This window comes from Grammomys surdaster, unplaced genomic scaffold, assembly GCF_004785775.1.
Source record: "Grammomys surdaster isolate TR1022 unplaced genomic scaffold, NIH_TR_1.0 126546, whole genome shotgun sequence".
NCBI classification, from domain to species: Eukaryota; Metazoa; Chordata; class Mammalia; order Rodentia; family Muridae; genus Grammomys; species Grammomys surdaster.
In genome coordinates this window covers 5,003,381-5,027,514 of record NW_021621338.1, presented here as the reverse complement: position 1 = coordinate 5,027,514, position 24,134 = coordinate 5,003,381, and the positions used below count along the sequence as shown (strand labels likewise).

The 24,134-nt window shown below is 53.2% G+C and overlaps 2 protein-coding genes across 5 annotated transcripts; one reads left to right on the top strand and one right to left on the bottom strand.

Moving 5' to 3' along the window:
* Window positions 1-71: 71 nt before the first annotated feature.
* Inha (inhibin subunit alpha) lies at window positions 72-3,401 on the bottom strand. Of its 2 annotated transcripts, none has more exons than XM_028760695.1 (2): window positions 2,836-3,401; window positions 72-1,095 (listed from the first exon to the last, which is right to left on the bottom strand). In XM_028760695.1, exons 1-2 carry the CDS (start codon window positions 3,104-3,106, stop codon window positions 266-268), a joined length of 1,101 nt encoding a protein of 366 aa, XP_028616528.1. In that variant the 5' UTR covers window positions 3,107-3,401; the 3' UTR covers window positions 72-265. The 2 variants fall into 2 exon arrangements, with proteins under 2 accessions (XP_028616528.1, XP_028616530.1); XM_028760697.1 differs by lacking the exon at window positions 2,836-3,401 and adding an exon at window positions 1,529-2,162.
* A 469-nt stretch (window positions 3,402-3,870) lies between these two features.
* Window positions 3,871-24,022, top strand: Obsl1 (obscurin like 1). 3 transcript variants are annotated; one of them, XM_028760719.1, is made up of 21 exons: window positions 4,121-5,132; window positions 6,443-6,712; window positions 6,790-7,041; window positions 7,179-7,481; window positions 7,619-7,915; window positions 9,536-9,808; window positions 11,345-11,617; window positions 12,370-12,642; window positions 15,587-15,859; window positions 16,481-16,756; window positions 16,831-17,118; window positions 17,275-17,550; window positions 18,140-18,409; window positions 18,525-18,797; window positions 20,105-20,371; window positions 21,145-21,257; window positions 21,781-21,937; window positions 22,080-22,241; window positions 22,539-22,643; window positions 22,954-23,223; window positions 23,890-23,948. In XM_028760719.1, exons 1-21 carry the CDS (start codon window positions 4,121-4,123, stop codon window positions 23,895-23,897), a joined length of 5,691 nt encoding a protein of 1,896 aa, XP_028616552.1. In that variant the 3' UTR covers window positions 23,898-23,948. The 3 variants fall into 3 exon arrangements, with proteins under 3 accessions (XP_028616553.1, XP_028616554.1, XP_028616552.1); XM_028760720.1 differs by lacking the exon at window positions 17,275-17,550 and having other exon boundaries at window positions 3,871-5,132; window positions 23,890-24,022; XM_028760721.1 differs by lacking the exons at window positions 15,587-15,859; window positions 16,481-16,756; window positions 16,831-17,118; ... (8 more) ...; window positions 22,954-23,223; window positions 23,890-23,948 and adding an exon at window positions 13,126-13,418 and having other exon boundaries at window positions 3,878-5,132.
* Window positions 24,023-24,134: the final 112 nt, after the last annotated feature.

Below are 24,134 nucleotides of genomic sequence, written 5' to 3'. Positions count from 1 at the left end.
CTCAAAATTCCACAATGCAATTCTCTCTGACCCCAGACCTCCCCAACTCCGTTATCAAAGACAGCTGGGAATGCATACAAAGTCACACACACTTCCTTCTTTATTGTTATCCACAGGACCTGGGTGGAGCGGGATATGGAACCCTCACAAAGATAGACGTAGAGGAAAGGAGGTGGAAACTGTCTACTTTCCACACCCACCTTCTTCCTAGCTGACAAACGACCTGGGATGGTGGCCATCCGCTGTGGGCGGACACAAGGTGTTTTTAGATACAAGCACAGTGTTGTGTAATAAGGTTGGGTACCATCTCATACTTGAAAGAGTAACCTCCATCTGAGGTGGTTCTGACACGTAGGGACCTCATGCTCCCTGGTAGAGCAGCACAGCAGGGCTTAGCCCCTGGCACCAAAAACAGGGGCTGAACCGGGGTAGGGGGAACCCCAGGGACTGGCAGAGGCAGGTCAGATGTGGGCATCCCGCAGCTACCATGGCAGTAGTGGAATATGAAACTGGGAGGGTGTACGATCCAGCGGTCCCAGCCCAGCTCCTGGAAGGAGATGTTGAGGGCAGCTCGGTGGCAGAAGGCGTGGGCAGCAGGTTCCTCTGGAGGCCTCTGCAGCAAACGCAAAGCTGAAGGAGACCAAGGCCAAGGCATTGAGGGAGTTGAACGCCGGGCCCTCTCCCCCGCACTGGGTGTTCTAGCCCTAGTGTGGGCTACCAGGAAAGGAGTGGTCTCAGGCCGGCCTGAGCAGGAACAGAGTGGGCATCGCAGTAGCAGCACTAGGATGGGGTGGGTCAGCAGAGGGAAAGCAGAGGCTGCCAGATGCAGTACAGCCCACCGTGGAGGGCCCTGTCCCAAGGACACAGGCACAGCCATGGGCCCCCCAGAGGATAGCACCAGAAGATCTAGCAGGGGCCCAGAGCTATTGGAGGCTGCCGTGCTCTTCCTGTCTAGCCCTGTGTGGAACCACAGCTGGGCTGAAGTCACCCGGTGGCTGCGTATGTGCTGGGATGGTCGGAATACATAAGTGAAGAGACCATCCTCAGTCTCGTGGGCGAGCCCTCCAGTAGCTGCCTGGTCCTCACAGGTGGCACCTGCAAGGGACAGAAAAGAGAAAGAGAGGGTAGCCTTGATCTGTGGTACCTGAAACACATCCACCTGAGAAGAATGTGGGTGCCATCCCCCAGTGTCAAACATCGAGTGCCACTTAGACCCAGACATCCCCTGGAGTCTTGGGAAAACTGACGGAGGCTCCCCAATTTTCTATTCATCATCGAAACATGACATTGGTAAATTGTCTCCTAAGCGGTTTCACCAGTTAATACAAAGGGCAATGTGTAAGAATCCATTCCACTCTCTACTTCATCCTCAGGTACCGGAAGCTGTGAAGATTCCGGTAGTGTTTATCAGAGACCATGAAGTGATTCCTACGTCTTGGGTGCATGAGTGTGTTTTGTTACTTTTGCTTTACCTCTGCATGTCAGAAACTTTAAACGACAAATTTCTGTGTTTTTAAAGACAGGTTACAGGGTAGGGAGACTGCTCAGTTGGTAAAATGCTTGTTGTTTCAGCATTAAGACCAGAGGTCAATCCCAGTACCCACATAAAGAGCAGGGTGTACTCTCACAGTCCTGAGGAGACAGACACTCCGGCTCTGCTGGCCAGTCAGTCTAACGAATTAGTGAGGTCCTACTTCAGTGAGAGACTGTCTCAAAAACAAAGGTGGAGAGTGACTAAGGAAGATGTTCAGTGTCAACCTCTGACCTCTGACCTCCACACACGTACAGGCATTATGCATAAACTAACATAGACAGAGGAGGAAGAGGAAAAGAGAAAGAATGGTAGGCAAAGGAGAAGAGAAGAGGTCAGTCCTTCCCAGGGAAGGACAGCTGTCATTCCTGTTCCAGTGTACACACAGACTATAGTAAATATCATGGGCCAGCTGTCGTCAAGACTGGCGATTGGGGCTGGACTAGAACACAGTCTCTCTCATTATAAATTCTAACAATTGATCCATTCTCAAGACAAGACATTAAAGAGACTGACAGTCAGCTAGAAGTGGCAAGACCAGGATTCTATTTGATCTGAAATCCATACTTCCTGCTATTATGTTGCCAGGGGCTGAAGGCAGGGAAGCAAGGAGACCTTAGAGTGGGCTAGACCGGAAGAGCCCAGCACCCATCTAGTCATCCATCTGGATATGGAAAACACATGCAAGGATGAGAAAGAGACTCCTGGAAACACAGACAGGTTCCCCCAACTAAGCACTCTGCTGCATCTGAGACCCTCTCAAGTCCCAACTACCTAAAGCTAATGAAACAGGGTATGTGTGTGTGGGGGGGGGGGTGTGCAGAGGGCATGCAGGACAAACAGTAGATAGCAACCTGAGCCCTGTCTCTACAGAGCCTTAGCTTCCCTTTCGTAATTCCAGGTGTGCTAGGCTCACTGGATCAGTCCAGCTTGAGAAGTAGAGGCTGCCACCTATTTGACATTGGCCAGAGGAGCTTAGGAACCGGCCCCTTGCCACAAAGTCAGCTGAGGAATGGGGCTGCCATTCACACCCAGCGCTGCCAGATTCCCAAGCCCATGAAATAGGTCCTGGCTACTTTTCTTTTCTTTTCTTTTTTTTTTTTTTTTTTTTTTTGGTTTTTCGAGACAGGGTTTCTCTGTGTAGCCCTGGCTGTCCTGGAACTCACTCTATAGACCAGGCTGGCCTCGAACTCAGAAATCCGCCTGCCTCTGCCTCCCAAGTGCTGGGATTAAAGGCGTGCGCCACCACCGCCCAGCCCCTGGCTACTTTTCAAAGTTGACCTGCCAATCCCCAACTTCATTACCTGTGGCTGGGAAAAGGATGGCCTGAGACACATCTTCCTCCTCTGGTTCAGAGGTTCTGTGCATGGAGCCCGCAAGGGCATGTCTTCGAGGCATCCGCCTTATTCCAGGACCCCCACTTTCCCCATCCATTGCTGGGGGCCCCAAGGCATCTAGGAATAGAGCCTTCACCTTGGCCAGGACAAGCTCCCGGACAAGTTCGGGCCCCTGGCAGCTGTCTACATCCTGTAGGGTCAACAGTAAAAGGAGCAGCAGGGACGGCTGGATCATCATAGTTCACTTGCCCTGACGACAGGGAACCCACTCTGCCTTGTGCCCTTTCTGTCTGGGACCTCCCCACTCTCCCCTCCCCATCCCACTGCCGGCCTTCTTCTACCCTTCTCACCCCAGTCTCCCCCAGTCCTTCCCACGCCCTACAGTCTCAGTTGCCCCTGCCCATGGCATTGAGACCTCCTATCTCTGACGCAGATGTCTGTGGCCCTGAGCCTTATCTCCCACTCCCGCCAAGAATGTGGGGGAAGGGGCTGTGATGGGTACTCACCCCAAGTGACCTGACCCATTCAGGCAAGCATACAACCCACTCCTCAAACACACACACACACACACACACACACACACACACACACACACACCTGAGTCTACATCAGGTACCGCAAGTGCCTGGGTGCTTAAGGTTGGCCAGTCATCAAATCATTTGTCAGGAGGACAGAATGCACCAACCCCCTCAGACTTTCTGGGGCTCTTTTCAACCATAGCAGCTGCTAGGCCAGTGTGGGAGGGAAGACCTAGGGTTGAGACTCTGGGCAGGTGGTCCCGCCTGTTCTATACTTAGCCTGGAGGAGCCAGTCTGGGCTCTTGTCCTCCAGCTGTGTCATCAGAGAATATTTTTGGGATTGGCAGCTGCAGGCGACAAAGTTACTCAGGCCCAGGCCTGGCCGGCAGTTGGAGACCTGGCGGTCGGAGGTGGGAGGGAGGAGGGGAAAGAGGCCCAGGCTGTGGGAGGGGGCTGGGAAAAGAAGCTCCTAAGAGCAGGAAGCCAGGCTGCGGGCAGTCTAGGCTGTAGGGCCCCTTGCTGAGCAGGCAAACAGGAAGGACTGCCCCCTGAGCTCTGGGCTCGGGGCCCAGGAATTGCCGCGAAGCAGGGCTGCAGCCTAGGTCCAGAGTAAGGAGGCGAGCGAGCACCAGTGATCACAGGAGTCCCACCGGTCCCAACTCCCGCTCCGCCACGCCCTGGTCTCGGCTCCCGGCCTTCCCGCGCGCTCAGGCGGGCCATCTGCATCGGCCGCAATGAAGGCCGGCTCAGGGGATCAGGGGAGTCCCCCGTGCTTCCTACGCTTCCCGCGGCCCGTGCGGGTGGTAAGTGGCGCGGAGGCCGAGCTCAAATGCGTGGTCCTGGGAGAGCCGCCGCCCACCGTCTTGTGGGAGAAAGGCGGGCAGCAGTTGGTGGCCTCCGAGCGCCTGAGCTTTCCGGAGGACGGCGCCGAGCACGGCCTGCTGCTGAGCGGCGCGCTGCCCACCGACGCCGGGGTCTACGTGTGCCGCGCCCGTAATGCGGCTGGAGAGGCCTACGCGGCGGCCGCCGTCACCGTGCTGGAACCCCCAGCCCCAGAGCCCGAGCCCCAGTCCTCCGAGTGTCCGCTGCCGCCGCCGGGCACCGGAGAGGGCGCTCCGGTGTTCCTGACGGGGCCCCAGTCCCAGTGGGTGCTGCGAGGGGAGGAGGTGGTGCTGACGTGCCAGGTGGGAGGCCTCCCCGAGCCCGAGCTCTACTGGGAGAAGGATGGGATGGCCTTGGACGAAGTGTGGGACAGCAGTCACTTCAAGCTGGAGCCGGGCCGCGGCGCGAGTGACGAGGGCGCAAGCCTGACGTTGCGCATCCTTGCGGCGCGGCTGCCCGATTCCGGGGTGTACGTGTGTCACGCCCGGAACGCGCACGGCCACGCGCAGGCGGGCGCGCTGCTCCAGGTGCACCAGCCCCACGAGAACCCGCCCCAGGATCCCTATGAGACTCCCAGACCTGTGATGGAGTCGCTCAAATGCGCGCCCAAGACCTTCTGGGTGAACGAGGGCAAGCACGCCAAGTTCCGCTGCTACGTGATGGGCAAGCCTGAGCCCGAGATCGAATGGCACTTGGAGGGCCGCCCTCTGCTTCCCGATCGCCGCCGCCTCATGTACCGCGACCGCGACGGTGGCTTTGTACTTAAGGTGCTCTACTGCCAGGCCAAGGACCGTGGGCTCTACGTGTGTGCGGCGCGCAACTCGGCGGGCCAGACACTAAGCGCGGTCCAGCTGCACGTGAAAGGTAGAGCGCTGTGCCTCCAGTGCCTTCAGAGGTCCTCTTTGCTCATGTCCACCCCCACGTCCAGATCAATATTGAATTCCCATTTCCAGCCTGCCTCCCACTTTCAGGGATGCGGGTTTAGATGCCACCAGTACACTGGTGAATTTCTTAGCAAACTATCCAGGTGATTTCAAGGCAGATGATGAGAACCACTAAGCAAAGGAGTAGATGACTGTAAACCTTTCCAATTCCAGAACATTCTTATCCTTTATTCTTTCTTTTAGGCCTCCTTTCCCAACTGGATTCCCATCGGTAGCAATATCTGTAAAATAATAGGACCATTTTGTGAGTGTAAATAACTAAGGCTAAGTTTATATGCTAAGCAGTGAGAACAAGAGGACTGCAGTATTGAAAACACACATTTGGAGTGGAGGCTGTGTTCACAGCTTCGGGGCTCCAAATCTGTTAGGAAGGCTGGTGCAAACCTCCCCGGAGCCACTGCTCATTCACAGGAGAAGTGGTTGTGCTGGAGGAAAAATGCCAGGCAGTCTGTATTCTTTTTAAGTTTCAAAGAAGATGAAGGCAAAAGAGATGAGGGGGGAAAATGACCTTACATGTTTTTCAGTACTCGTGAGCAGAAAATCCAGAGAAAACAAGACACTCTAAGTCACACTGGAAGAAGCTAAAGTTCCCCTTAATAGGACTTGATCACGGTTTGAGGAATTACATTTTCACTAGTGATTGCCCAACTTTCTCCTTCCAAGGAGAACATGTTGGGAAGTTCCCTTGAGTACTGCCTGGCACTTAACCAAGTATGTGGTACCTGAGCTGTGGCAGTGTCCTCGAGAGTCCCAACTCAGTGTGCCCAAACTTGCTAGGCCAGTGAGAAACTGGACCGTCCTCAAGAAAGTAAAGAAACTTCTCCAAGTGGAACCAAACCTTGTTTTCCCCAGCAAGTTAACTCTCTTAGTGGTTTCCTATTTCTGAAACATGGTTTTGAAATGCTTAGAATGCTGTATTAAAATGAAACTTAATAGAGACCCTCGCAGAATTAGGGAAGAGCTGTAGAGTTAGGGGACAGTCTGAAAATCACTGTTCTGGTTCAGTGCTTGCCCTCCCTCCCCATTTCACACTTGAGCAAATTGAGACACATAAATGTTATAAGGTTCAAGGAGATACCGCTGCTGAGCAGGTCAGGCTGGAATTAGGCCAACTAACCTAGCTGGGAACTCTGCTGCCATTCCTAACCTGCTGGGAAGAGCAAGTAATGTCTGGTATGTGTTCTCCTCCTCAGCTAGGCTCCTGAGCCTTATCTTGTTCTCTTTCTACAGAACCCCGCCTACGCTTCACACGGCCCCTGCAGGATGTGGAGGGCCGAGAGCATGGGATCGCAGTGCTGGAGTGTAAAGTACCCAACTCTCGAATTCCCACCGCCTGGTTCCGAGAGGACCAACGACTGTTACCCTGCCGCAAGTACGAGCAGATTGAGGAAGGCGCTGTGAGACGCCTCGTCATCCACAAGCTGAAGGCAGATGACGATGGTGTCTACCTGTGTGAGATGCGGGGCCGAGTGCGCACTGTGGCCAATGTGACGGTCAAAGGTCAGCTGGCCAGTGGGAGGAGGCTGAGGCTGGTGGTGTCTCGTTCCTGGGCTGACGGACTCCCATCCACGTCTCAGGACCCATCCTGAAGCGCTTGCCCCGGAAGCTTGATGTCCTGGAAGGAGAGAATGCAGTGCTGCTGGTGGAAACTCAGGAAGCTGGGGTTCAGGGGTGCTGGAGCCGTGATGGGGAGGAGCTACCAGACATCTGCCAGAGCAGTTGTGGTCATATGCATGCCCTAGTCCTTCCAGGGGTGACCCGAGAAGATGCTGGCGAGGTCACCTTCAGCCTGGGCAACTCCCGTACTACCACTCTGCTCAGAGTCAAATGTGAGAGCGTGGATGCTTGTGAACAGGAGGGCCAGGGCAGGGGCGTTGCCGGTTGCCAGTGCCTGGGCTGGGAAAGTAGATTTAAAGCAGGGGTATTGTTGGGGGCTTCTACAAGGTTCATCCCACCTTTACCTTAGGTGTCAAGCACAGTCCTCCTGGGCCCCCCGTATTGGTTGAGATGTTCAAAGGCCAAAAGAACACGGTCCTGCTGACCTGGAAGCCGCCAGAGCCACCTCCAGAGACCTCCTTTATCTACCGCCTAGAGCGGCAGGAAGTCGGGTCTGAGGATTGGATCCAGTGCTTCAGCATTGAGAAGTCGGGAGCTGTAGAGGTGCCTGGGGATTGTGTACCCACTGAAGGCGACTACCGTTTTCGCATCTGCACAGTCAGTGAACATGGCCGCAGTCCCCATGTTGTGTTCAATGGTTCTGCTCACCTTGGTGAGTTAATCATTTGCCACTTGCTCATTTGTGGCCCAGTCCTTCTCTGCCTCTTAGTCCTTGTGTTCTCCCATCTCTAGCTTTTGCCTTCTCTTGCCCTTTCTGGTTCTAACAGCAGTGTCCTGTCTCTGTCCCAGTGCCCACAGCTCGCCTGGTGTCAGGCCTGGAAGATGTGCAGGTGTATGATGGGGAAGATGCTGTCTTCTCCCTTGATCTGTCCACCATCATCCAGGGCTCTTGGTTCCTGAATGGAGAGCAGCTCAAGAGTAATGAGCCGGAGGGCCAGGTGGAGCCTGGAGCCCTACGATACCGAATAGAGCAGAAGGGCCTCCAGCACAGACTTATCCTGAAAGCTGTCAAGCACCAGGACAGTGGGGCCCTGGTAGGCTTCAGCTGCCCTGGTGTGCAAGACTCTGCTGCCCTCAGTATCCAAGGTTCGTAACAGATGGACGCCTAGGCAGATAGGTTCAAAGCACAGAAGTCTTGTTTGTGGAATGAGGCGGATGCTGTACCTGTTTCTCATAGCTGGGCTGGAAGAATAAGGGGCGTTCGTGATGGGCACAGATTGAGAGCTCAGACACACAGAAGGGCAGTTTCAACTCCCAGCGTAGAGAGCTTCTCTTGAGAATGGTCATCCCCATTCTGTGGATTGTTTTCCTTTGCAGTTGGGTATAGCTCAGTGGTAGAGCACTTTGCCCAGCATGGGTTCAACTCAAAACTACCAAAAAATAATTATACTTGACCACTCATTTGAAAGATACAGATTCTGGCCCTAGTCCCTGCCTGGTTTCTGTCCTCTTGTCTAATTACCTAATGAAACCCTGTCTCCTGTGTCTTCAGCTTGAACCAGACACAGCCGTAATCACTTGATTTAGTTATTAGCACAGTCCTCCCGATAGCCTCATAAAACAAGTTCTTAGTTATTTCCACTGTACCTGTAGGAAGACAGGCACAGAGAAGTTAAATGGCCTGCTCAGAGTTACAGTTAATGAGTGATATACTGGATTGTGAATCCAAGTCATTTGGGTCCAGGACTGCACCCTACCCCTAATACTTACTTCCTTTTTAAAAAGGAAGGAAAGGGAATGTAGCATTACTCAAGCCTGGGGAGGCAGATGTTAAAAATTCAAGGGCCATCCTAGTGCTTAGCTTTCTTGCTATTGCTAGAGAATCTGGGGTCTTACAGTGGTAGCTTCCAACATCAGCAGCGGTAGAGAGCAAAGACAGAAAATTTCAAAAGTAGCATTTCCAAGTGTAACCAAAGACCACTAACACCAGAGGCACCAGGAGAGACAGGCTCTTAAAGAATTCTAGAGTATAGTAAAACCACTACTCTTAAGCAGTGGCCTAAAAACCTAAGTTAGCCCTTTTTCGGTTGCTATAACAGTAGCTGATGCTGGGTACTTTATAAGGAAAACAATTGGTTTAGCTCACAGTTCCGGAAACTCAAAGTCCAAAGTTGGTCAACCCAGTCTTTAGTGACCCCTATCCCAGCTTTTCACTAAGTCAGACCATGACAAAGAAATAGAAGGGCAGTCAGGATCAGAAGGAACCAAGTACATAGGATGAACTTGCTTTGTAGCAGCATACTCAAGAACTGACTGGGTTCCTTTGAGAACTACCTCCCACTAAGTCTCACCATTACAAATACTTCTTCCTCCTCCTCATTCCCTAGGCCTCCCGTCTTAGAGGTTCCAGACACTGCCACCCTGAGGACTATAGTCCCATGACATGAATATCTTTCCGGGAATAACTCAGATCATATCCAAACCAAACCATAGCAATGCACAGTCCTTTTTCTTTTTTTTTTTTTTAAGTCAGGAAATTGAACCTAGCACTTTACGTGCCTACTCAGTAGATGCCGCCGTTCTCTTCCCCCTTGACCCTCAAACCTGCTTTAAACTCTAACCGACATCCTGGCTTTAGTCACTGACTACAGTTGTCTTGTTAATGTATTCACCCCTATACCAGCACACAGGCTGGAGAAAGGGCTGCATAGCTGAGGAGCGGAATAGATAGAGACATTGCAAGTGACCAGGTTTCTCCCCATGCAGAAAGCCCAGTGCACATCCTGAGTCCTCGGGAAAAGGTGTCACTGACCTTCATGACCTCTGAACGGGTAGTGCTGACCTGTGAGCTCTCAAGAGTGGATTTTCCAGCAACCTGGTACAAGGATGGGCAGAAGGTGGAGGAGAGCGAGTTGCTCGTAGTAAAGATGGATGGGCGGAAACACCGACTGATCCTGCCTGAGGCTCAAGTCCGAGACAGTGGTGAATTTGAATGCAGAACAGAAGGGGTCTCGGCCTTCTTCGTTGTCACTGTTCAAGGTCAGGAACCTTGCTGGCTGCTTCTGGCTGAGGCTGATTTGGGGAGCTTTGTAAACCCTGCCCTTGTGGTCTGTAGGCTTGGTGGGTGGCCCCTTTTATGGAGGGTGTTTTGTTTTGTGATTTGGGGCTGGGGCCTAAGGCCTTGTGGGGCTAGGTAAGCACTCTATTGTCGAGATGCGTCCCTAGACCTACATTTGCACCTTAAATCTCTCATGTTCCCACATCATCTATCTCACTTGCCCACCTATGCGTATACACCCTCTGCTGGATTGCGTGAGGGGCTGAATGCAATTGATAGAAGAAAAGAGGCGGGGCTGCCACTTAATGAGAACCTACTCCGGGACTAGAGCTGTGCTAGGCCATTTGCAGGTATGCTGTTTTGTTCAGCTTTCACAACTCAATAATGCATCATCTCCAGTCCACACTGAGGCCCAAAAAAGTACTGTGACTTCCTTGTTGTCCGGCAGCCAGCACAGATGGCGGGCTGGAGTCACACGCAGGCCTGGCTTTTTCCTGCTACTCATGATGGCTGAAGTAGGCAGAAGTGTTACGTGTATTGGTCCAGGGGTTCACATAAGACAGGAGTACACTAGAAGCCTGTTAGAATGCATGTTCCCAGGTCTCCTTGGGGAAACATTCAGGACTGAGCCTGAGGGATCTTTTTTAGAAAGCTGACAATGACAGTAACTCAGCTGAGTGACACATGCAGATTTGAGGCTGTCCCCAGCTGTGTGAGACGCTGACTCAAGCTGACTCTCAAGGAAGTCAGCATAGGAGCTGCTGATCCCTTTGAGCCGAAATCCTGCTTCAACTCAGGAAACCCTGTGACCCCATCCTGAGTATGTCCCATGACAGGGAACATGCCATTGTAGGGAAATACCTGCGATACTCATTGATAATGAGAAAGGGTTGTTCTGGGCATTCAAACCCAAGACCACTGTTTTGAAATTATGGTGGAGCTGCTGGATGTCAAAGGTCGGGTTGCATGTGGCAGAACACACTGCTCATCTTCATGGCTAGGAAGTAAGGGGAAGAGGCTGGGGTACCACCTTTGAAGATAGACCCCAGTGACCTAAGGTTTTCCCATCAAGCCATTCCATAGCACCATGACAACACCAGCCTGGCGTGCAAGCCCTTAACATCTGGGCCTTCAAGTTACTGCCTGTGTACAAAGCACACCACTGCCCAGTGGAGTGGTTGCTTGATGCTGACTAAGTCATCCTCCAGGCCTTTACTTTCTGCCCTGTCCTTGAACAGTAAACTTGGTCAGGTGTCTTGTGGTTGGGTTCTCCTTTCTGCCTATGTCAATGTTGACTGTCACTGTATGACCCCTGGATGCCTTCTACCCTCTGTGTTCCCACTCAGCTGCCTTTGGGGATCTGTGTCATCTTCATCATACCTAAGCTTCTATGCCAACATGCCCCCAAACTCCTGCATAGCATGGCTTTAATTACCGACCACCAGAAGGATGACCTTCTGCCGCCCTGGAGTCTGCTGTGTAAGGGGTGTTTATGATCCATCTCTTTCCCCATCAAGATTCCCCAGTGCACATCGTGGACCCCCAAGAGCACGTGTTTGTCCATGCCATCACCTCTGAGTGTGTCAGGCTGACCTGTGAGGTAGACCGAGAGGACGCAACTGTGCACTGGTACAAGGATGGGCAGGAGGTGGAGGAGAGTGATGTCATCGTATTGGAAAATGAAGGGCCCCATCACCACCTGGTGCTACCTGCAGCCCGGCCCTCCGACGGAGGCGAGTTTCAGTGTGTTGCAGGAGACAAACGTGCCTACTTCACAGTTACCATCACAGGTGAGAGCAGCTGGCACACATGCTCCTGTGTGTTGCTCTTCTTGCCCCCTCTCTCCTCCCTGTATTGTCGAGTCCTGAGCACATTAGTCCTGGTTACTCATCACCAGGGAGCCCCGCCTTTCCCATCTTCCAGGAGTCCCCTGCTAAGATGGTTCCTTGGGGACAGTAGTTCTGTTACAGAGCAGGTGGTATCAGGTGTGGAAGGGGTCAGAAAGTCTCAGAGGCCTGTATGGGACCCCAGTTCATCTGAGACCCAGCCCCCTGTTATTTTTTTTTTAATTATGTATTTTATGGATATGAGTACACTGTAGCTGTCTTCTGACACACCTGAAGAGGGCACTGGATCCCATTACAGATGGTTGTGAGCCTCCATGTGGTTGGTGGGAATTGAACTTGGGACCTCTGGAAGAGCAATCAGTACTCTTAACTGCTGAGCCATCGTGACCCCCTCCAATGTTTGTCCCACCCCAGAGAATGTAAACTGTTTCTACAGTTAACATTGACTCCACACTCCCCATTACACAGTTTCCACACAAAGCTTTCTGTACTTTGGAGATCGTGGTTGGATCTCTGTGGCCATGATGGTTACTCTCGGGCTTGTGTGGTGCTAGCTGTGAGCGACTGCCTAGTGAATGACGTCTTCAACACGTGGCTGATTTTCAAAGCATAAGAGATAGGCCTGCATTAGGAAGATAGCAAGACACCCCAGTCCCATCCCCTCTTGCCTAGAATCACATGTCTCTGTCCTTTAGATGTCTCTTCATGGATCGTGTACCCCAATGGCAAAGTGTATGTGGCAGCTGTACGCCAAGAACGTGTGGTGCTGACCTGTGAGCTGTGCCGACCCTGGGCTGAGGTGCGCTGGACCAAAGATGGGGAGGAGGTAGTGGAGAGCCCAGCATTGCTCCTGGAGAAGGAAGAGACCATCCGCCGCCTGGTGCTGCCCTCTGTCCAGCTTGAGGATTCTGGCGAGTACCTGTGTGAAATCCATGATGAGTCGGCTTCCTTCACTATCACCGTCACAGGTGTGGGCCCACCCCAGCCCCCAGAGTCACCAGAGGACAACCCTGAGCCTGAGGGGTGTTGAGTGAATGTTTCTCCACATGCAAGCTTGCTGGTGCCAGGGAGGAAAGTGTGGGTTGAGGGTGCATGCACCAGGGTCCCTGCTGGAAAGAGCCTGGAATCTCAGCTGGAATCAACAAGCCCTTCTCTGGTATCAACAAGGCCAGGCCTAGCTGTGTTCAACCAGCTCACTGACTGAACGCCATCTAGGCCAGGTGGCCTAGCTGTGTTCAACCAGCTCACTGACTGAACGCCATCTAGGCCAGGTGGCCTAGCTGTGTTCAACCAGCTCACTGACTGAACGCCATCTAGGCCAGGTGCCTGGCTGGTGGTCAGTTAGCCTCCAGACTAGCTGGGAAGGCAGTTGCTAACCAGGGGTCACAAATGGGGAGACCGTTGGACTCTGACTCTGTGCAGTCCACAGATGTGTTTTGTTTGGCCTGCAGAGTCATACCAAAGTCAGGACAGTCCAAATAACAACCCGGAGTTATGCGTCCTCTTGAAAAAGCCGAAGACCCAGCGGTTCTGGTCTCGTTTACCCCCATGGCGACGAACGGCTGGCACTGAGTAGCAGCTGCCCCATAGTATGGGGCCCCCATTTCTCTGTCCCACCCTCCCTGCCATTCCTCCTGCCTATCCCAGACTTCTTGAGCCATTAGCTTAGCCTACTTGGCCCTCGCAGTTTGCAACCCCTGTGTTAAACCAATAAACGCACCAATAAACATTCCAAGAAACCTCATGATAAGTAAGTTCAATTAGTGTCCAGGGCTCCACAAAACACCAGGCAGGGAGGACCTGGGAGGAAGTCTCTCAGGGTCACTGTAATATAGGCTGGGCTCCGTGTATTCAGCAGCATATGAACAGACGTGTATTTCCTCCTCAAAGAGCACGGCCTAGTAAGAAAGCCAGACACATGTCAGAGCGTAGGCTGTCAAGGACAGCGTAGGAATCCCTGGGCGGGTGGCTGCTATCCTGGTCAGGGTAATGAAGATGTTTACCTACTTGTACTGGAGCTAAGTTGAGTTCAGGAGTGGGCAGAGAATATTCTAGGTACGGCGAAGTAGAGGATGGCTAGAAATGGTGGTGGTTTATGCCAGCCACCTCAGGACTGCAGCCCACAGCACCATCCCCAGTGTGCATGGTAGTGGGGGACATTGAGGCAGTTCTGGGCATCACAGAAGGACCCCAGTGGCAGCACAAGGACAACACCCTATTCTTCATAGCCCTGTTGCCTTCTTCCCTGACTTGCCCAAGGAATCATGCCCAGGCTGAGTTGCTTAGGGACTTCACTCACTATACCCTAGATAGATTCCACAACTGCAACAAAGCTGTGCACACAATTTTACAGCTACCTTCCTTCATTCTCTTGTTCCCAGCCCTGGCCAGACATAACAGCCACAATCACAAAGCACTGTACGCCTCCCAGTAAAGTTCACACAAATGCCACCTCACCTCCAGGCCAGAGTGGATCAAGTCCTCTACCAAATGGCTTCTGTAGATATATCGTTACCCCCAGCTCACTACCTCATCCTCTTCCATCGCCATTTCATACAGAAGCTGCCTTCTGTAATCTCCTGACCTTGTCATGACTGGATCGACATTTTGGGAAAAGAATTCCATCTGGTCTCCACAAGATGCTGTCACATGAGCACATGAGCTCAATTCGGCAGTGTCCTGTCCATCTTGTCTCCACAAGATGCTGTCACATGAGCACATGTGCTCAATTCGGCAGTGTCCTGTGGCTGGGTCTGGCAGAGAGTTGGAAAGTCCTAGGCAGGGAAGGCAGCAGTTCCCTACCCCTACCACAAGGGGGCCAGATATACTTTAGTCTTCTGGAAGCTTAGTCCATTAGAGAGCAAGACTGCATGGTTATTATGGGCAAACTTGGGCTTGCTGACGGTCAATAGTATTAACTTAGCTCCTTTTCTATGGAAGAGTGGCCTGTGTTTGAGGATGAGCTCCCTGAAACAGAGTGTAGCATTCCTGGAAAACTTTTAGACAGGTATTAACTTTGGTATACAAAGATTCAGTCCCTAGTTGCTCCAAGTGGGAGGCTTGGGTTCCCTCCCATTGCCTGCAGCAAAAGAGCCTGCCTAGAACAGAATGCTTCCTCCTGTCCTAGGAGTTATAGCTGTCTGGGACCTTAAGGGCAACTCTGCTTAATCATTGCGAGCCTCCTTTCATCTAGAAAATGGAGACCGCATAGCCCTTTCCTCCAGACGTCAGTGTAAGGCTAAACGCTCAGAGTGCTCAGCGCTATGACTGGAGCATTAGGAAGTGTTCGTTTTTTTACAGATCCTGATCCCACCCCTGCACAATTTTGAAAGCCCCCAATCCCTCAAAGCCAAAAGGCTTGTTAAAAGTTCAGCAGTCATCTGGTATGGTGGTGTATGCCTTTAACCCCAGCACTCAGGAGGCAGAGGCAGGTGATTCTGTGTGTTTTCCAGGCCATTCTGGGCTACATAGTAAGTTTTAGACTAGCCAGGGCTATGTAGTAAGATCAGAAGTTTAGCAGTCAAGTTTATTTTATTTAAACTGAGTTTAACTGATGCATACTTAATTATTTAATTACCTGATAGGGCTAGGATATATCTGTATCTTTGTGAGATTTGACTGTGTCTTTTAGTACATCTTGCTGAGAGTAAATACATTACATGTTAGTGGGAATAGTTACAAGGGGCAGAGGCAGGACCTGAAGAGAGCTACCGGATGAGAACTGCATCCTTTTAAAGTCCGGAAGATTCTGGATTCTGTGTCTGGCCTTGAGGATTTCAAGGACAGATCAGGGACACATTGTTACTACTGTGCTATTCAGAACTCAGGGCTATTTTTAACACATGGGCAATGGGGCCCATGTGCTTCCAGGTCGTGCTAGTTAGTGACAGTTGTGTTTGCCCTCTTCTGCAGAGCCCCCTGTGCGGATCATATACCCCCAGGATGAGGTGACCTTAAATGCTGTGAGTTTGGAATGTGTGGTGCTCACATGTGAGCTGTCTCGAGAGGATGCTCCTGTATGCTGGTACAAGGATGGGTTAGAGGTGGAGGAGAGTGAGGCCCTGGTGCTCCAAAGTGATGGGCCTCGTCGCCGTCTGGTGTTGCCTGCTGCCCAGCCAGAGGACGGGGGCGAGTTTGTGTGTGATGCTGGGGATGATTCAGCCTTCTTCACTGTCACTGTCACAGGTGGGTAGTTTCTGTGGACACCTCCAGGGAGGTAGAGAGACAGGGTGCTATGGGACAGACATCCACTGTCCCTACTCCCCCTGTTTCCCTTCCCTCATGTCTCTGTTTCCCAAACTCCTCAGTCTTAGTCATCAGAGACTCAATTTAAGCTGGGACAGTGTCCATAGGCCTGCTGAGAGGTAGCCCAGCAGTTAGCATCATTCATTCATTCATTCATTCTCATTCTACAAATGCTTATCAAACAACTAGCATTTGCTCGGCACCATCCTAGATGCTGGGGTACAAAGTGAACCGGTGAGCTACGAGTTTCAGTGTTCATGGAACTCACGCTGGGAAGTGGTAGTCAGGCATAAAAAAAAAGGCAAAATAAATGGTTTATCAAAGAGCAATAGCTAAGTGTGTCAGAGGCAAAGCTTAGAAGAGAAGGAAATGGGGATGGATCTAAGGAGAAGTGGACTGATAGATTTGGGTATGATTCTGACTTGCCTCTTGTGTCTGAATGAACTTGGGCAAGTCCTTTTCTTCATATGAGCCCTCAGGTCCTTACTATAAGGTGTATTGGAGAGGCAGGGAGAGACCATCGATCAAAACCATGTGCCCTTTTCTCTGCCCGTCCACCAGCTCCACCAGAGAGGATTGTGCACCCAGCAGCCCGATCCCTGGATTTGCAGTTTGGGGCTCCAGGACACGTGGAGCTACGCTGCGAAGTGGCCCCGGCTGGGTCTCAGGTGCGCTGGTACAAGGATGGGCTAGAGGTAGAGGTGTCAGATGCGCTGCAACTGGGTGCCGAGGGGCCTGCCCGCACTCTCACCCTGCCCCACGCCCAGCCTGAGGATGCCGGGGAGTATGTATGTGAAACCCGAGATGAGGCTGTCACCTTCAACGTCAGCCTGGCTGGTGGGTGTGCCGGGCCAGCCTGGGGTGGGGTGGCAGGGGCTGGCTTGGGCTTACAACTCCCTTTCTTTGTGTAGAGCTTCCAGTGCAGTTTCTGGCTCCAGAGGCAGCTCCAAACCCGCTCTGCGTGGTTCCTGGGGAGCCAGTGGTGCTGAGCTGTGAGCTGTCCCGAGCAAGCGCACAAGTGTTCTGGAGCCACAATGGGAGCCCTGTGCGGCAAGGCGGAGGACTAGAGCTGCGAGCTGAGGGTCCTCGCCGAATCCTCTGCATCCAGGCTGCAGACCTGGCTCACGCAGGTGTCTACACCTGCCAATCCGGTGCATCCCCTGGCGCCCCAAGCATCAGCTTCAATGTCCAGGTGGCTGGTGAGTACAGTCTGGGCAGAAAGCCTTAGTAGTCCCCCATATCCAGGGCTCCCCTACTTTCCTAAGACATCACATCTTTCCCTTGCCCTGTTCCCTCAGCTTGTCTCCCTGCCCTTCTCATTGCCCTCCCAGTGACCCCTAGCTCTGACCCCACAGAGCTCCCGGTGCGGGTAGTGGCCCCCGAGGCAGCCCAGACGAGGGTTCGAAGCACCCCAGGCGGGGACCTAGAGCTGGTGGTGCACCTCTCCAGGCCAGGGGCCCCTGTGCGCTGGTACAAGGACGGGGAACGCCTGGCAAGCCAGGGGCGGGTGCAGCTGGAACAAGCCGGGGCGAGGCAGGTGCTGCGGGTGCGGGGGGCACGGAGAGGGGATGCTGGGGAATACCTGTGCGACGCACCCCAGGACAGTCGCATCTTCATCGTCAGTGTGGAAGGTAACAATGCACCCCTCACACCCATCTGTCTCTGGCACCCACAAAGACCACCTCCTGTCCTCTGGGCCCTTTGCATCTCTGACACCTCACCCAACTGCTCCCTATGGTTCCCACCAATGCGTTCATGACTATCACTGTAAGAAGGCAAATTCCTAGCATGGCCCAGTGCGAGGGTGGGAGGGAAGGCTTCTAGAATCAATTTGCCCATGGTGCAACTCAGACTCTGCTCTTTGGGACTTGTGTGATATTTGCAGGGCCTTTTTACTCCTCTGAGCCCAAGCTCTGAAATGGGATAGCAGATAGGTTGCTATGACTACTACATGCTGTAACAGGGCACATAGTAAATAGTGTATTGGTACTAGAGATTTGGGAATAGGTGCCAGGCTGGGATTTCAAGGAGCTTACTAAATGTGGCCAGGAATTGGCATCCTAGTCTTTGGGAGACCCCCCCCCCCCGCAACCAACACACAGTAAAGCCTCACTCAAGCTGTGGTAATTGGTGGGAGAAGGAGAGCTTGCGTCCTGAGGGAAGGTGGAGAAGGACAAAGGGAGAAAGGTATCCAGGTCACTGTCTCACCCCTCCCTCCAGAGCTCCCACCAGTGAAGCTGGTCTCTGAACTGACGCCCCTGACAGTCCACGAGGGTGACGATGCCACATTCCAGTGTGAGGTTTCACCACCAGATGTCGAAGTCACCTGGCTACGCAATGGAGCTGTTGTCACACCAGGGCCACAGCTGGAAATGGTCCTGAATGGTTCAAGCCGCACCCTGATCATCCGAGGCTGCCAACTCAAAGATGCAGGGACTGTGACTGCGCGAGCTGGAGCCACTGACACGAGTGCCAGGCTCCATGTTCGAGGTTTAGTGCAACTGAGCATAAAATCCTCTGTTCCCTGTAACCCCTCACAACCGTGGCCTAGAAGTGAGATAGCCTTCAACATCCAGGCTCCATGATCTCTTGTCTTCCCTTCCAGAGACAGAGCTGCTGTTCTTGCGGCGGTTGCAGGATGTGCGGGCCGAGGAAGGTCAGGATGTGTACCTTGAGGTAGAGACAGGCCGAGTAGGTGCCGCTGGAGCTGTTCGCTGGATACGAGGTGGGGAACCTCTTCCCCTGGACTCTCGCTTGACCACAGCCCAGGATGGCCATGTCCACCGTCTCTCTATCCATGGTGTCCTACTTACCGACCAGGGTACCTACGGCTGTGAGAGCCACCACGACCGCACCTTGGCCAGGCTCAGTGTGAGGCGTGAGTGTCCAATCTTCATCTAAATCATCACTTACTGGGCTGGCCCAGAGTCCCCGAGACCCTCCCACCAAAGTGCTCCTTTCTGCTGAGGAAGGTCTGCCCTGGCTGTCCCAATCTGGGGTTAGAGCCAGAAGGCTCCTGCTCAAACCAAAAACCTCTTACTAATGTTTTCTAGTTACCTCAGAAGTCCAAATGGACTTTGTTTTTTACTCCCAATTTCCAAGATGTCTTTTCTAGCAACATAAATGTTATACTCCAGAAAGACTCTGTATTTATTTTTTGAAAAAATGGCTGGCAAATAGTATTTCTCACCCACTACCCCATGCTGGAGCACTCTGTTAGCTACCTGGGTAACCTCATGCAATTTCTCTGAAACAAACCTCCTTAAAAATAGGGTTGATCAGCCGGGCGGTGGTGGCACACTCCTTTAATCCCAGCACTTGGAAGGCAGAGGCAGGCGGATTTCTGAGTTCGAGGCCAGCCTGGTCTACAGAGTGAGTTCCAGGACAGCCAGGACTACACAGAGAAACCCTGTCTTGAAAAACAAAAACAAAAACAAACAAAAAAAAAAATAGGGTTGATCTCTAGGTCCAGAGTCTTTGAGGAAGTTAGCTGAGGTATCAGACCTTGGTGATTGGCTGTCTTGGGTGATGTGTGTTCATCATAGTATAACCCAGAGTGGCACTGCTCGTTAGTGAAGTGGTTCTTAACCTGTGGGTCGTGACCCCTTTGCTAGCTGAACAACAGGGGTCCCCTATCAGATACCCTATATACCAGATATTAACATTACAATTCATGACCAGAGCAGGAGCACAGTTATGAAGTAGGAATGAAAATAGTTTTATGGTTGGGGTCACCACCAATGAGGGACTATATTAAGGGGTCACCTCATTAGGAAGGTTGAGATGTACTGATTTAGTGCAGTAGGGAAAATTAGGCTTAGAAAAAGCCAGAGCAGCTTGTCAAAGATCCCATGGTGCATAGACATAGACGAGTCATATGTTAAATAATGGCTCTGATCCCAGTGGTTGTATTGTTCCTTCCAATGTCACACCACCCCCCACTGAGACTCCTCAGCCCCCAAACTCTAACACTCCCATGTTTTCCTAACCACAGTACACCTCTCCCCTGACCAAATCTAGCCAATTGTGTCTGTCCTTTCCTCCCTCCCTCTCTCCCACCCAGTCTGAACTTGCATAGCCAAGGCCTTCGATTGGGTGCTGGGGGTGGTGCACAGCATGCTAGGGGTGAGTGAGCCCCTGAACCCTGCCCAGAGCTGGCATCCTTCTCTCATCTCCCCACACTAGCCCGGCAGCTGAGGGAACTTCGGCCTCTGGAGGATGTGACTGTCCATGAGGGGGGCAGTGCCACCTTCCAGCTGGAGCTGTCCCAGGAGGGTGTGACTGGAGAGTGGACCCATGGTGGAGTCCGGCTGCACCCAGGGCCCAAGTGCCACATTCACTCAGAAGGCCGTACTCACCGCTTGGTGCTAAGCAGCCTGGGTCTGGCTGACTCAGGCTGTGTCTCCTTCACTGCGGATACCCTTCGGTGTGCTGCTCGGCTCACAGTGAGAGGTGTGGCCTCTGGGCCCCTGCCTGCTAAATCCCTGTGTGTGACTACTGATGTAACCATGTGGCTTCTACTGACCATCCTGCCAGAGTGAGGAATCTCTGGGCCCTTTGGATCTGTGTGGGCCCCCAGTGACTGCCTTGCTCGAGTACAGCTGCTCCTGTTGTCTGTGGCCCTGCATCCAGTGCTACCTCGAACAATCCCATGTCTGTATGGTCTCTTGTTTGCATACCTGGACATGTCCTCACTGGCTACTCTAACTATGACTCCGTGGCTCTCTTGGCTGCCCAAGTGTGCCCCCTGAGGAAGTACCAGAGAAAGCTCTAGTACCAATTCTGCCTGAGGCCCTCTTTTTCAGCCCTAATGAGTTCCCCATTAGCCATACCTCTAGGGACCCTCAATGCTCTGTGGAACACTTTTATGCCCCCCCCAAAGCCCAGTGTCTTTGGCTGTCAACTCTAGCCATGTGGTCACTGCTGTCTGTATGTGAGTGATCCTTTTGGTATCTCTTCTTCCACCTCTGCCATTGCCCTCCAGTCCCAGCATGTCCTCTGCTGACCACCTCAAAATGTGACACCTACCACATTGGCTCTCTGTCCCTGCCTTGTCTCCACTCCCTTAAATTTCCTGTCCTCAAACATCATACACTCACTAGTGGCCTCCACCGACCACCTGCATGTGTCTGTCACTGACCTGCTATGTCTGTGTGTTGTACAAGCTGGACTCTCATTTCTCACCCCCCTGACCCTTGGCATTGTTCTCTCTTACCCACTCTCAGAGGTCCCAGTGACTATTGTGCAGGGGCCACAGGACCTAGAAGTGACTGAAGGTGACACAGCCACGTTCGAGTGCGAGCTTTCCCAGACTTTGGCTGACGTAATATGGGAGAAGGTCAGAGCATGGCCCTAGTGCAGACCTATTGACATAACAATAATTCGGGCAAGAAACTAACACTCACTGGACCTGTGAGACTGGTACTGAACTGAGATTGATGTCACATTTAATCATTTTTAATCCTTACAACACCCTGTGAGGGTACACCTTGTCATCACTGGGCTAAGAAATACATTCTGTGGGATGAACAGAGTTAGTTGTTTAAGGGCAGTCAATAGTAGAGTCTATGTCGAAAACCAATTTTAAAATCCACACTCGGTGGGTCCGTGCAGAGCTTTGGGCTTTTTGTACCATTGGTGCCAATTCTCAGCTCTAAAGTCCCCAAGGGATGGCACCTTCTCAGAAAAGTGACCAGAAAGGGAAGACGTGGGATTCCAACCCTAACTAGCTGGGGAACAAGGGATCCACTAGTGCGCTTCTAGCTAGCTCGACATCCACAGAGGACAGTGCCACCTTACAGGGTCGCAGCCTCCAGAATCCTACTGGGCTCGGTCTGACCTATTGCGAATCCCGCCCTTAGGATGGGCAGGCGCTGCCACTCAGCCAGCGCCTCCGGCTCCAGGCTCTTGGCACGCGCCGCCTTCTGCTTCTGCGGCGTTGCTGCTCCACGGACGCCGGAACCTACAACTGCGTTGTAGGGACAGCTCGCTCCGGGCCTGCACGCTTGACCGTGCGCGGTGGGTACCCAGAGAAGCCAGGGTACTACTTCGGGCGCCCCTTACAGCTTACCCAATTCTAGGGAGGGGGCGTGGCGGATGTGTACTGGTTCCGCCCTCCCCCCGCCCCCCCCCCCGCCTCACGCTCCCGGCTCCGCCCCAGAACGAGAGGTGTCTGTGCTCCGAGAACTCCGGTCGGTTAGCGCCCGCGAAGGAGACAGCGCCACGTTCGAGTGCACCGTGTCGGAGACCGAGACCACCGGGCGCTGGGAGCTCGGAGGCCGCGCGCTGAGACCCGGAGGTCGCGTCCGCATCCGACAGGAAGGTGTGGCCTTTCTACCCTCTGTGACCCCTTGTTACTTTGCCCAGGGTTCAGGCAGACTCCGCCCCATTCAGATAAGCTCCGCCTCTAGCTCGAGCAGGCCACGCCCACCATCCCCACTGCTGGTGTCTCCCGGACTTTCTCCGCCGCCAGCTGAGTCCTGCCTAGCTCCTCTTCGTGTCCTCTCTCCAATTCCGCGCGTTTCGGAACCTCCCCGGGACTTGCTCGGGTGCCACTTTCATTCTCAAATTCTCCCGGGAAGCGGCTGAGGCCTCAATACCTCCCCACCCCCACCCCCAGGGAAGAAATACATTCTGGTGCTGAGCGAGCTGCGAACCGAGGACACCGGAGAAGTCTGCTTCCAGGCGGGACCTGCCCAGTCCTTGGCTCGGCTGGAGGTGGAGGGTAAGCTTCTGAGGCGAAGGCGACAGGGAAGGTCCTCATCTCCCGTCCTAGGACTGACTGACTAGCCGCTGGTCCTAGAGATGCTGTCTTCATCACTCCTCGTTGAGAGGCTCTCTTGGGGCAGGTCACAGAGAGCAGCTCATTTCCTCAGGAGGAGACGGAGAGGAAGAGACTTTAAACTGGGCACGCAGGGAAACGGACTGGTGGCACGGAGGGCTTGTACCAGGAGTGAAGGTTGTAGGCAGGGAAGATGCATCTCTCCTCTAGGGGCCGTGCGTGTCCTTATTAAGCCCCTGTCCCCCAACCGCAGCGTTGCCTCTCCAGATGTGCCGCCGCCCACCTCGCGAGAAGACGGTTCTGGTCAACCGCAGAGCGGTGTTGGAGGTGACCGTGTCCCGCCCTGGGGGCCACGTGTGTTGGATGCGGGAAGGGGTCGAATTGTGCCCGGGAAACAAGTATGAGATGCGTAGCCACGGCACCACCCACAGCCTAGTCATCCATGACGTCCGACCTGAGGACCAGGGCACCTACAGCTGCCAAGCAGGCCAGGACAGTGCTGACACACAGCTGCTGGTAGAGGGTGAGTAGAACCCACTGGGCAGAATCACAACAGGAGGCTGACAGGAAGGAGGGGCTACCTGGAAGCTGCAGTGCTGAGCTATACCTATGGGAGGTTTTCCAGGACTCAGGGAAGGACTCTTGGAAGTGGATTCTGATGCATGTGGGGGTTGGGGGAAGGGTGGGAAAGATCACATTCAAGGTTGAAGAAGAGAGGGAACCCTGAGTCTCAAAAGAAGCTTCCCTGACCTTCTTAGGGCCTTTCCTGCTAGGGCTTCTCACTTTCCTCTGCTTCTGGCGCTTGCTTGTCTCCCCAGAATATCCAATTGCTACCAGTTGCAATTCCCCCACTATCTGCTGGCACCTGTTCTTCACCTCCTCTTGCCCTCTTTCCAGCTGGCTTCTGGTCACCTCAGTGGGTTCCACAGCAGCCTGGGCAGTTCCTTCCATTCTTTCTCTCTTTGATGTAGAAGGTGCCCACTCTACTCCAAATCTTTCTGTATCTTTCACACATTTTGCTGTGTGTTCCACTCTACCTGCCTTCTTGGCCCTAAAGACATCCTTGACAGAGGCTATGAAAGGGTGGGACCCAGCTCTTCCTGTGGGTATCCAGACTCTGCTAGGGGAGGCAACTGGCTTGGCCCTACTCTCCCCGACCCCAGTCCCACATGAAGTCATCCCTCTACAGGTGACTAGAGGACTGAAACACACCAAGCAGGTGCCCTCGGACTATTGGAAGGAGCATACCTTATACTGGGCAGGGTGGGGAGGGAGGAGCCAGAGGTATCAGGTGACAATAAAGATGCTACTGTTCATGCCCACACCTGTCTGTGTGCCATGGGAGGGCAGACCATGCTTGGGGCCCCTTGTAGTAGTAAGTGTCACAGCTCAGAGGCTGCAGTGTTTCCAACTTGGTTGATGGAAGTTACTGAA

Coding starts and splice junctions, on each gene's coding strand:
- Obsl1 (XM_028760719.1), top strand. CDS start 4,121: ATGAAGGCCGGCTCAGGGGATCAGGGGAGTCCCCCGTGCTTCCTACGC. Junction 11,618..12,369: donor CTTCACAGTTACCATCACAG/GTGAGAGCAGCT, acceptor TCTGTCCTTTAG/ATGTCTCTTCATGGATCGTG. Junction 21,938..22,079: donor TGCACGCTTGACCGTGCGCG/GTGGGTACCCAG, acceptor GCTCCGCCCCAG/AACGAGAGGTGTCTGTGCTC.
- Inha (XM_028760695.1), bottom strand. CDS start 3,106: ATGATGATCCAGCCGTCCCTGCTGCTCCTTTTACTGTTGACCCTACAG. Junction 1,096..2,835: donor CATCCTTTTCCCAGCCACAG/GTAATGAAGTTG, acceptor TGTCCCTTGCAG/GTGCCACCTGTGAGGACCAG.